Source organism: Neomonachus schauinslandi, chromosome 8 (genome assembly GCF_002201575.2).
Source record: "Neomonachus schauinslandi chromosome 8, ASM220157v2, whole genome shotgun sequence".
NCBI lineage: Eukaryota > Metazoa > Chordata > Mammalia > Carnivora > Phocidae > Neomonachus > Neomonachus schauinslandi.
In genome coordinates this window covers 53288824-53301494 of record NC_058410.1, presented here as the reverse complement: position 1 = coordinate 53301494, position 12671 = coordinate 53288824, and the positions used below count along the sequence as shown (strand labels likewise).

At 37.5% G+C, this 12671-nt stretch overlaps 1 protein-coding gene across 1 annotated transcript in view; it reads left to right on the top strand.

Moving 5' to 3' along the window:
* Positions 1-12671, top strand: part of LOC110583359 (sine oculis binding protein homolog) — a 159182-nt gene that overhangs the window by 14576 nt on the left and 131935 nt on the right. The window contains exon 3 of the mRNA XM_044917440.1: positions 685-870. Coding sequence (XP_044773375.1) covers positions 685-870 — 186 coding nt within the window. The remainder of the gene's footprint in view (positions 1-684; positions 871-12671) is intronic.

Below are 12671 nucleotides of genomic sequence, written 5' to 3'. Positions count from 1 at the left end.
ATACTTGGTCTAGGTAATAATCTTTGCCTCTGGGGAACATGGAGAGAGTGCCAGGATATGCTACTAGAGGGAAAAAGTTGTTTTCCATGGTTGAATTTTTTTTTTTAAATGATTCACATGCAAGGATAAAATTCACAAAGTTCATATCATTGTAAGTTTTCTTTATTTTCATTTTTGTTAATATTTAATGGATATTAATGGGTTGATTTAAAGAGTTTACCCTATGAAACAAGTTTTCTTTCTAATAATCTGCTTCTTTCTCATTGGTTCTTCTGATTATATTATGACCAAACTTTTTAATACAGTGGGACCTAGTGATAGGACTGGAGGGGCCTGCTTTTAGCTTGCCCCCCTGGTAGGCCAGAGGGTGATGCCTGCTATTTATCCCTTTGTACATGAAAAAGGTTAATTGCCTCTCAAGTTTCTGTGGGCTTTCACAGTGCTAAAATTCATCACCATGATACAATTGAGATATTAGCTATCATAGTGGAGCAAATGGTAAAGGAGCCCCCTGGAAATTTATGGTAACAAGACTAAAAAGGTCCAGGATGGTCTGTGGAGTTCTGGTAAAGATCTGCAAGGAAAAATTTGTTTTGTTACATAGCCATTTCACTTGAGAAAATGTGGTCAGAAGGAAAACAAGTCCTTTTATAATACTGAATGTGATTTTTTTTTCTCTTACAGAAAATTCTTTGCCAAAACCAAAATTACCTGAGGACAGTGTTATTTCACCATACAATATAAGCACAGGCTATTCAGGGCTTGCCACAGGAAATGGACTCAGTGACTCACCTGCAGGGTCCAAGGATCATGGCAATGTTCCCATTATTGTACCTTTAATTCCTCCACCTTTCATAAAGCCACCAGCAGGTAAGTCACTACTGGGGTTTCCAATGAGAACTATTCAAAGAAAGTTGTAATTATCTTATAAATAATTATTAAATGCCCAAGGTACCTTTGGAAAAGACTGTTGTAGGAACTTTGTAGACAAGAGATGTTAGTGCATGTGTTATTTGAAGTAGCATTACTCTGTTAGGCAAACTCAGGCAAAGTCCCCAATCTACTTTCAACTGAATGAATTTTTCCTACCACTGGCTAAAAAAAGTACTTTTTCCTTCTCTGAAATCATCTGTGAAAAATAAAAAAAAAAGTGAAATAATTTTATATACCGACTGACTGAATCATGTGGTGGTGTTGTGAGGGCCAGGTCTCCTGAGTGGGCTGCCCTTCTTAGAAACAGCCTTTATCCATCTCTGCCACAGAGTTCTTTCTAATTCGTGCAAAACTCTCTTTGAGAGCTTTAAAGAAAAATGGATGTCTGAATTTCACTTGTATGCAAATGTAATCAGTTCTTTAATATTTCCAGAAAATCAGATGGCAGTGTATGAAGCTGAGCATTATGTGATAGAAGCTAGGTTACAGCTGTGTTCCATACAGAGAAAGAAGTTCCATAATATTGTATCTGGCTTGCTGTGAAATGTTAGAATTATGCTAGAATGCTTAATTGCTACACTGGTTATTTTTCTGTATATTGAGTTGAACAATGATAAATAGTGAGTTTTGATGGCAGTACTTACTATAACCTACTGAAGGGAATGTTTGTATTTTTGGGGGTGGGGGGGAGATAGGTGTGTGGTTATGTTTCCATAAACAGTGAAGATATTTATAGATATAAATTCCTGGGCTTATGTTATACATATATTTACACCATATTCTAAGTGTTACTAACATTTTTCTTCATAATATGGGTACATTCTCTTGCTTAGCCTACTACATTTTAGTAGTAAAAGTTTCCTTTCGTATTGAGGTCCTCAGACATGCCGTTAAAATTCATTTACCTGTCAAAATCACTTGAAATTGTGTTTATCTAATTACTAATATCATTTGTGTACCACGTAAAGTTTGCCTTTTTAATGCCCCTATTCTCCTCTGATTGATTGTTTTTTGATGCAGAGGGACCCAGATGTATCTCCCAAGGACCAAAGACATACTTTGCAGAGGCCACTGGGAAGGGGAGGGGTGACTAATTTTGTAAATGTAGGGTTCATATTCCAATGTGTGTCCAGTGGCTTGGGTGAGTGGTGATGATAAATGGGATCAGTAAGGCAGTGTGTCTAAGTGGAAAGAACACTGGCCTCAGATTTAGACAGATTGGGCTCAAATCTAGGCTTTGTCACTTATCAGCTCTGTGAACATGGACATGTTATATAAGCTCTTTTCTTCTCAGTTTCTCCATCTGTAAAAAGGGGACCACAGTTTCATCTCATAGGATTGTGGCCATGAGATCAGAAAATATACGTAAAGCACCTAGCATAGTGCTTGCCACGCTAAAGCCATTCAGTAAACACCATGCCTCTTTTTTTTTTCAGTCCTTAGTCTGCCCTAGAATTATCATGCACATAATTTGTGCATAAAAAGGTGTGCATCCAAATGCAAATTCCCTTCTAAGATTTATTTGAGCAAAGCAAACAGCTTTAGAAATTAGCATAGCTGAGGCTAACATGACTTTGGCACGCCAAAAAACCTGCCCTGGAGTTTCCTGCTGAGCCAGCCACGTGGAATTCAAGCACACAGCTCCCATTTAACTCTAATTCCACATCAGATCAGGAAATAAATATGCAAAGGGATACAGGCCAAAAATTGAGCCTTGGAAGTCTTAGACATAGGAACTCAGAGGAATTAGAAGCCAGAGTAACTGAACACCAGTGGTTTTATGCTGTCTTCATGCAACTCCAAAGCACTCATCTGTTGAAAACAAAATGTGGGGAAGGACGTGTTTAATTTTCTGTATCTGCTCTAAACCTTGACTCTGTGCTTCTCCAAGGTTCTATATGACAAGACAAAGAATCAGAAAGGTTCTCCACTTTCAAGGAGTTTTCTCCATTAATCCCTAAACAGAAACACTTACAGGAGAGATGAATTTTGATTTAGTCATATTATCTAGTGCAGGGGTCTGCAGACTTTTCCTGTAAAGGGCCAGATAGTGTTTTAGGCTCTGGGCTGTGCTGTCTCTATCAGAACTACTGAATTCTGCTGTTGTAGGTAATACATAAACAAATGGGTGTGGCTGTGTTCTAATAAAAAATCATTTACAAAAAAAGGAGCAGGGAGGGTTTGGCCCCAGGACCATAGGTTGCTGATTTTTGCACTAGGATAAGATTGGCAAAAGTTTCATGATAGTAAGAAGTTGAATAGAGTTTCTGAGAGTCAGGCCGTGAGCTTTGCCACGGTGCTCTATGTAATATCATAAGGGACAGCAACATGGATAGGAAGATGGTGGGGTTTTCAGGGTATGTGTGAGTTTGGGCACATAGAAGGTGTTCCAATAATGTTTGTTGAAAACTGAATGAATGGCTGATATTCAAATCCCTACTGCACATGCATAAGATGGTATGGGCCACGCTGTTGTTCACTGAGAAAATGCTAGTATCTTGGCTGGCTTAGTCCCAACCTGTCAGAGTTTGACTATAGCGTTATGACAGTGATGTGAATAATTATCCATGGATAAGTAAGGCCCACAGATTACCCAAAAACTTTCATCTAATTAATCATTTCAATTCCTCCTTTTGTTAAAACTTTTTACCAGGGTTATTATTCAGGGTAACTGAGTTGAGGCACATTCCCTGTCAATTTTATAGCCGTACATAGGTTAACATGGCATTCCCAAGGGAAACTAATAAATGGTACAATAGCTAGAAGTAAAAGGCCCCTCGATAATCAGCCCCTGAATAATTTAGATCTGACTGTATCATGCAACTGTCCACCTCTTGGGTGGGGAAGACAGGGATCATATGTATGTTTTGGATTCCTAGAAAGAAAATAACTGTTAGCATTTAAATTATTCCTGTTCTACCGTAAACTGGCCATGTGACAATAATAATACCTTATGTTTGTATTAAATCCTTTATAGTTCATGAAGCGCATTCACATTCATTATTTGATTTGATTTGATCTTCACAATAACCCTGGGAAATAGCATGCTAGATATAGTTAAATAAAAAAACTGAAGGTCAAATAGGTTAAATGGCTTTCTCAAGGTCAGGTGACTTCTAAGTACTTGAGCCAAGACTAGTACCAATGTCTTCTGACTCCTGATTCAATATCCTTTTTAATATAAAGTTGTTTTTTCAGCATATTTGTACAACACTTCCTTAGACTGCATCAGAATAAGAATACTTATTAGTCTGCTACTTCAGATTCCCCAGTGACAGGGGATACACTGTGTTTCTGTAAACGGTTATTTTTTAAAGTCCACATCTTTTGGGAGACTTGAGTTCTCTGAACCTGAGAATCTGTGATTCTGTGAACTGGGATGACCTAGTAGGAGTAAAATCCCAGCCTCATTTTAAAATGCTCACCATCATGAGGCAAGTTGCTGCCCCTCCGAGGTACTAGAGGGCTCCATCTGGTTGGGCACTGGTTCCAGAGTGTGTTTCATGTGCTGGGGCGGGCTCAGCACTGGATCCCATCCATGTTTGGCAGCCAGTGTGCCCAGTGGAATACTTGTGATTGGGAACATGGTGACACCACACTTGCTTGGATTTCTACTCTCCTTTTGCATAGCTGCATACAGAAGTGTGGGTGTAGCTTATTTCTGGGCCTGGGGAATTGCTTTTCTGTTTCTGCCCCCACTTCTCTTCAGAGAAGGGGAGCTCCCTGTGCTTTGGTGATTACCACAAGTGTTGTCCCTGCTTTGGCCACACATGTTTGTGTACGGTTTTGTCTGATTTCCAAGGCTAAGCTGCCCTTCCCCCGTCAGGAACAGAAGTTGGCCCTTGGTGTAGGGTTTGTGACATCACAGTCGTTACTATGGTAATAGACTTGTTATAAACACAGGGTAATAGCCCCGATTTTGCTTTTTTATTTTTTTCCTCCAAGCAGTGAAGGGAATCACCATGATCCTTAAATAAGACTAACAGACTTTTCTGCAGACTAGAAAGTGGACAGAATAAGGCTTTGCCGTATATAGCCGCCATTAAAAAAAAACAAAAACAAAAACAAAAAACCAAAACAACTGTTAAAAGAATAAAATAATAGAAAGCACTGACCACCTTTTTCTTTTTATGCAAACGTTCTTTTATCCTTTCAGTGTGAATGAATATGAAAGCCTCCTTCTCTGCTAATTTTAAAAATCACAGCATGAGCCTAGTCGGAAGTGGCAGAATATATATCAGCAAGAGTTTTGAAAGATAACTCAGGTTAATTATACTGTAACCTTGCTGTAATTCTTCTCATATTAGAGATTTTAATATAGGCTTCAACCCTTCAGGACTTCATTCGAAGACGGTTGTGCCAGAAAAGGACTTTGAGCATGGATTGTAAAGGCTGTGCTGTAGTGAGTCTCCATCCAAATACTTAAGCCGACCCTGCTCCGCCACTGGTTTGACTACTGAAGTCAAGCCATTCAAAATGGATTTTAAATACAGATTTTTTTTTTTTTACAAAGACTTTATATTGGTCTTCACTGCTTTCCAAATGTAGAGCTCCACTGACAGACATTAGTCCTCTGCGGTGGTTGGGCAGTCTTGGTGCTCCCTACCCTGTCTACTTCTGGTTAAAGCAGCCAGTTGGGACTTGAACCAGAATTTTTATCTCCTAGTCTCAGACTTGCTCCATGACATTTTACTCCCAAGAATTAAAAAAAAAAAAATCAATGAAACTATTGGTGTAATTATTTTTGTTCATGATGAAAAGATGAAATGCAGCAACTTTTCTTAGTGGAAGTCGCACTAAGCTCTGCTGCAGAAAACACCGTGTATCTAGGAAATGACATTTTAAACCTGAGTCTTTTGACAGGCTTTCCCAAAGGCTTACAACTCGCCTATTACAAGTCCAGAATCCCTCTAAGTCCCTGAATACTTTAAAATGAAATTAAATGTGCAAAAAGGAGGGAATATATTTCTCTGGATGCATTTATATGGCAGTTTTGAATAAAATATTTTTTTAAATTTTTACCTCAAACGGTAAGTGACCTTACTCTTTTTCCCTTCTACCCATGTGAGAGGTGAAAGACAGGGTCTATCCCCACAGCATATACAGGTTTATGTGGAGGGAAATGAGTTCAAGCTTCTAAGAGCTTGATTCCCTATGTGCAGGAGCGTCTTGACTTTCTTTGAAAACAATGACCATTTCCTGTCTTCCAGGATGGTTTGCTTTCAGTGAGCTTTCCAAATTTGTGTTCAGTCATAGTCATGGAAATATGATATATTTTTTCAGGCAAATCTTAGAATTCTTAAAGGGTTATAAGAACTGGGCTCTAAGGAACCATTAGCTTAACAGAATATGGAAACAATCACGTGATCTGCTAAGCCCTATGTAATATAGCTGAGCAACCCACAGTTAATAAGCATGTTACTTTTTGGCTCTTAAAATTCTTACATGGAGTTGTACTTGCAGGGAAGTGGGAATCAGAATGTGGTTTGCATTATGATCATTATTTATTTTATCTGTTATTCAATATTCTTGGGGCTTGCATATGAATGATATATTCCAAATAGCCATTGAGAAAACAGGATTTAATCAAAATTGCTCAGCCATTTATTTATTTGTCCAACTTTTAAAATATGATTATTAAATAAAATTACCTAGAGTTAATGGGATTTGGATGATTTACTATTTATGTAGCAGATATTTCTCAAAAAAAAGATGTTCACTGAACCCTCAGATTTGGAGAATTTTCCAATTCACTTAGAAAAAGGACAGGAGGAATTATGATGAATGGCAGGAATAGGAATAGTTAATAATAGTAATGATATAATCTCATCCTAGCTAATATTTTTTGAGCACTTATTATGGGCCAGACCTTGTGCTAATAGATTATTATCTCATTTAATTTTCAGAACAACTCTGTGTGGATGCTATTATTAACCTTGTTTTACAGATGAGGAAACTGAGACCCAGAGCAACTTGCCTGAGGTCACACAGGTAATAAGTGGTAGAACTGACATTTGAACTTAGGCATGATGTCTCTTTAACCCATATTTGTAGCCACTGGATTATCCAAAAACCTATGTCAGTCGATTATGTGTTTACTGAATGTGCTTCACATTATGCTAGATAATACAAATGTGTATGTCATCATCCCTGACCACCAGGAATTTACAGTGTACTTGGTATAATCAAAACATCATTCCACTTTGACTTTGGAAGGAATTTTAGCAGCATTTGGAGGGTGCATGGTGGCAGTAGAAGGGTAAAATGGAGTAGCAGAAGGTCTATAGGGAGATAATCAGGAACTGTTACTATATTTACACAGTTGAGGAGAAATAGCATCTAAAACATAATGTAGGCCAGAAGATAGTCATTCAGAATTCAAGGTGATTAACAAAAGACACAAAATGAAGTCTAAAAATGTTACATGGTATGATATGGGCCCTGTTTTATTTATTTATTTTTTTATAAAATTGAGGGTTCTTGAAAAGGTGGAAATCAAATTTCAGTATGTCCAATCATTCTTTTTTTTGTAGTAACCATCTATCACCATACAAAATTATTACAGTATTATTGACTATATTCCCAGTGCTGTAGTTCTCATCCCCACATTGATTTATTTTATTTTATTTTACTTTTTTTTTTTAAAAGATTTTACTTATTTATTTGCAAGAGAGAGAGCATGAGCAGGGGGAGGGGCAGAGAGAGAAGCAGACTCCCCGCTGAGCAGGGAGCCCAACTCGGGGCTCGATCCCAGGACCCTGGGATCATGACCCGAGCCTAAGCCAGACGCTTAACCGACTGAGCCACCCAGGCTCCCCCTGATTTATTTTATAATTGGAAGTTTGTACCTATTAATCCCCTTCATCTATTTTGCCCATCCCCTACTCCTCTGCCCTCTGGCAGCCACTAGTTTGTTCTCTCTCACTCTCTCTCTCTATATATATATAGTTTTTAAGATTTTACTTATTTATTTGACAGAGAGAGAGACAGCGAGAGAGGGAACACAAGCAGGGGGAGGGGCAGAGGGAGAAGCAGGCTTCCCGCTGAGCAGGGAGCCCAATGCAGGGCTTGATCCCAGGACCCTGGGATCATGACCTGAGCTGAAGGCAGACACTTAACAACTGAGCCACCCAGGAGCCCCTGTTCTCTATATGAGTCTGTTTCTTTTGTTGTTGTTTGTTTGTTTGTTCATTTTTTAAAGATTCCTTATACAAGTGAAATCATTTGGTATTTATCTTTTTCTGTCTGAGTTATTTCACTTAGCATGGTACCCTCATGTTGTCGTGAATGGCAAGGTTTCATTCTTTTTTATGGCTGAGTAATATTCCATTGTGTATGTTCAAGCATTCTTAATGACAAATCAAATGTGTGTGTGTTTTTTTTTAATTTATTTATTTTAGAGAGAGGGAGAGAAAGAGAGAGAGAGTGAGTGGGGGGTAAGGGGCAGAGGGAGAGGGAGAGAAAGAATCTCAAGCAGACTCCCTGCTGAGCACAGAGCCTAACACATGGCTTGATCTTGTGACTGTGGTATCATGACCTAAGCTGAAATCAAGAGTCAGACACTTAACTGACTGAGCCACCAAGGCACCCCTCAAATGTGTGGTTTGAATGGTAGCATGATGTTGTGGAAAGAATACCAGAGGAAAAATCAGGAGACCTGGGTTGTTAATGCCAGCTCTGCTATTTACTGGCTGTGTAAATAAGATAAGTCACTTTGCGGGGCACCTGGGTGGCTCAGTCTTTAGGTGTCTGCCTTCGGTTCGGGTCATGATCCTAGGGTCCTGGGATCGAGCCCTGCATCGAGCTCCCTGCTCAGCGGGAAGTCTGCTTCTCCCTCTCCCACGCCCCCTGCTTGTGTTCCCTCTCTTGCTGTGTCTCTCTATGTCAAATAAATAGATAAAAAATCTTTTTTTTTTTAAAGATAAGTCACTTTGTTTCTCTGTGCCTCAGTTTCCTTGTCTTAATAATGATGTAGTTAGCTTAGGTAATCTATAATTACATTTATAAAATCTTGATTTTGTGACTTGTATAGTGAATTTACCACCTGATTTTGTGATCTGAGTCTATTTTAATATGCTGTAATATCTATTTGTTAGTTGATTGAACATATTTAAAGAAAACTCACCTATATGTGTAATTATGGCAGCCAAAAGTCTGATGGAAAATTTATGCCGCTTAGACAACTATCAGTGATTGTTAATTTTTTTACTCTGGAAGAGTGACTTGAAATAATAGTTTTAAGTTTTAGAAAAACAGCTAGAAAAAATGTGAAGTGTGAGTAAATGAAAAGACTATATCACCCATATGTCATTAGACCTAATAATTTTGATGTTATACCTAAGTAATGATTACTGGAAGTAGTTCCCAGAATTTCTGCAAAAGAGAAGTCATGTTATGTCCAATTTAACTTATCAAAACAGGCACAAGAAGGAATAGAAAACTTGAGTAGTCCTATTAAAGAAATCTATTAAAGAAATTTAATATTAAAGAAATTAAACTGGTGCCTGGGTGGCTCAGTCGGTTAAGCATCTGACTATTGATTTTGGTTCAGATCATGATCTCAGGGTCCCAAGATCAAGCCCTGCGTTAGGATCCATGCTCACTCTGGAGTCTGCTTGAGATTCTGTCTCTCTCCCCCTCTACCCACCCTGCTCATGTGCTCTCTCTCTCTAAATAAGTAAAATGTTAAAAAAAGAAATTAAATAGATCCTTTCTACAAAGAATATTCTAGATGTAGATAGCTTCAGTGGTAGATTCTACCAAAAATTTAAGGAAAAAAATAAAACCAAACAGAGAAGCTCTCCTAGAGAATAGAAAAAAAAAAAAAAAAGAAAGAAAGAAACACTTTCACTCCATTTTATGATTCCAGCATGACTTTGATCCCATGACATGATAGGACATTAGAAGTAAGGAAAATGATAATTTAATGTAATTGAATTACATTAAAATGGAATATGTCTGTTCATCATGAACACTTATTCAAAAACACTCAAAAAATCATAGCAAACAAAAATCCAGTGATGTAGACAAAAGGATAATACATCATGACTAATTTGGATTTTTTCTAGGAATGCAAGGTTGATTTAAGTTTAAGAAATCAGTCAATATGTTTAACCACATTAACAGAATAAAATCAAACCTCATATAATATTTTCAATAGATGCAGAAACATAATTTGATAAAAATTTAACACAATAATAAAAACTCTTGGCAAAGTAAGAATAGAATGGAGATTCCATAATATGACAAAAAATACCCACAAAAACCTACAGCAAATATCGTACTTAATTGTGAAATACTGAAAGCTTTTCTTGAGATCAAGAAAGAGGTAAAGATGATCACTATCACCACTTCCATTTAATTTTGTACTAGAATTCATAGATAATGTAATAAGGCAAGAAAAAGAAACAAACAAATATAAGATTTGAAATGTAGAAATGGCGTTTTGTTTATAACCACCCCTTCTCCATCAATGTACAGGTGAACTATTATAATTAATGAATACATTTATCAAGGTCTCTAAACATAGGCAATACCCCCAAATCCATTATATTCCTATATACCAGCCACAAATATATTAGAAAACAAAATTTAAAAATACCATTTAAAATAGCATTAAGCCATCAAATACCCAGGGAAAAAAATCTAACAAAATATATGCAAGATTGTTATATAGGAAACTATAAATACCGCTGAGAGAAATGAAAGAAGACCTAAATCAATGGAGGGACACACCATGTTTATGGATTGAAGAATAATATTCTAAAAAGGCAGATTCTTCCTAAATTGATCTATATATTCAATTCTGATAAAAATCCCAGCATAAAGTTTTGTGGAAATTAAAAAGCTGGATCTTAAATTTACATGGAGATGCAAAGGGTTAAGAATAGCCATGACAGGGACGCCTGGGTGGCTCAGTCGGTTAAGCGTCTGCCTTCGGCTTAGTCATGATCCCAGGGTCCTGGTATCGAGCCCCGCATTGGGTTCCCTGCTCAGTGGGAAGCCTGCTTCTCCCTCCCTCTCCCCCTGCTTGTGTTCCCTCTCTCGCTGTGTCCCTCTCTCTGTCAAATAAATAAAAATTAAAAAATCTAAAAGAATAGCCATGACAATCTTGAAGGAAAAAAAAAAGGGAAGACTTATACTACCAGATCTCAACAGTCATTGTAAGACTAGAATAATTAATTAGTAATTAAATAATTTTATGGTATTATCAGTGTTAATTGTACTGTTGTTATTATTCTTCTTTTGAACATACTTTAAGCCTAATCTATGTTTGAGGCATAAGAGAGAAAAGAACACTTTGTGTTTCTCATGTCAATTCTCTTTTGGCTTAATTTTTTTTATAGAACCTCTTCTTGCAATTATGAAACATACTGCCTTTTGGAAAAGTGCATGAAATATACATGTATTTTTTCACAAATAATGATCCTTGTCCACTCACAACTTCCATTCAAGAGGTAACCACTTTTATGGTAATCATTGCCTTATTTTCTTCTACAGTTTTAACACCTCAGGATGCTCCCCACTGACAATATAGTTTATTATTGCCTTTTTGGACTTCAGATAAATGAAATTATAGAAGCCACCTTCCAAAATGGCCCTAATGATCCTGGTCTCCTGGGAGTTTCTTTCTACATTGAATCAGGGATGGTTTATGTGACTGACTTCTGAGGCTGTCATAAAAGGTTATTGCAGTTTTTGCCAATTCTCTTGGATTGTTCATTTTTGAGGGAGCATGAGGAAACTCAAGCAGCCCTGTGAAGGGGCTCATGTGGACAGGAACAGGGCCTCCCATCACAGCCAGCCTTGTGGTTGAGCCACCTTAGAAGTGGGTCCCCCAGCCCAACTCAAGCTTTCAGATGACTGCAGCCCCAAGAGATATTTGGCTGTAACCTCATGAGCAACTCTGAGCCAGAATTGCTCTAAACTACTCCCAATATCTAACTCACAGAACCCGTGAGCAATAATAAATGATTTCTGTTGTATTAAAAGAAGACAATGAAATAATGATAAAAGGATATGCATATAAATCATTGCAGTGGAGTTCAGAAACAAATATCAACAGATTCTGGATTTATGACAAATATGTTCATCAGCTTGGGTTACCATAACCAAATACCATGGCCTAGGTGGCTTAAACAACCAAAATTTATTTTCTCACAGTTCTGGAGAATGCAAGTCCAAGATCAACATCATTAGGCTTGGTATCTGGTAAAAACTCTGTGTGGGTTACAGATGGTTACCTTCTCTGGGTGCTCATGTGGCAGAGAGAGATAGCAACTCTCTGCTGTCTCTTCTCAGAAGGACACTGGTCCCATTCTATAAGGACCCTACCCTCATGTGGATTATTGAGGAAAAAGATCCTTGTCTCAAAAAATATTGAGTCCTTGACTTGGAGACCTAGATTTTGAAAATTTTTTTTAATTTTAACTCTTCCTGATTTAGGTAACTAAACCCTAAAATACAATTTTAACATTATCCCCCCATATCTAGTCTATTTATAGACTATTCAAAATCAACTACTTAAATCAGCTATTTAAAATCTCATCATTCTTTATTATTAAGGCATTATCATCTATTTACATGAAATATATCACAGTGAGACCTGAAAGTTAAGTTACAGTATAAGACATAAACATCTCCCAGAGTGGTCTACTTGAGAGCAGCTTTTGATAGGATGTAAGTAGAGAGAAATGAAGTGGTACCGGGTGAGTGACAAAAGTAGGATATTCGATACT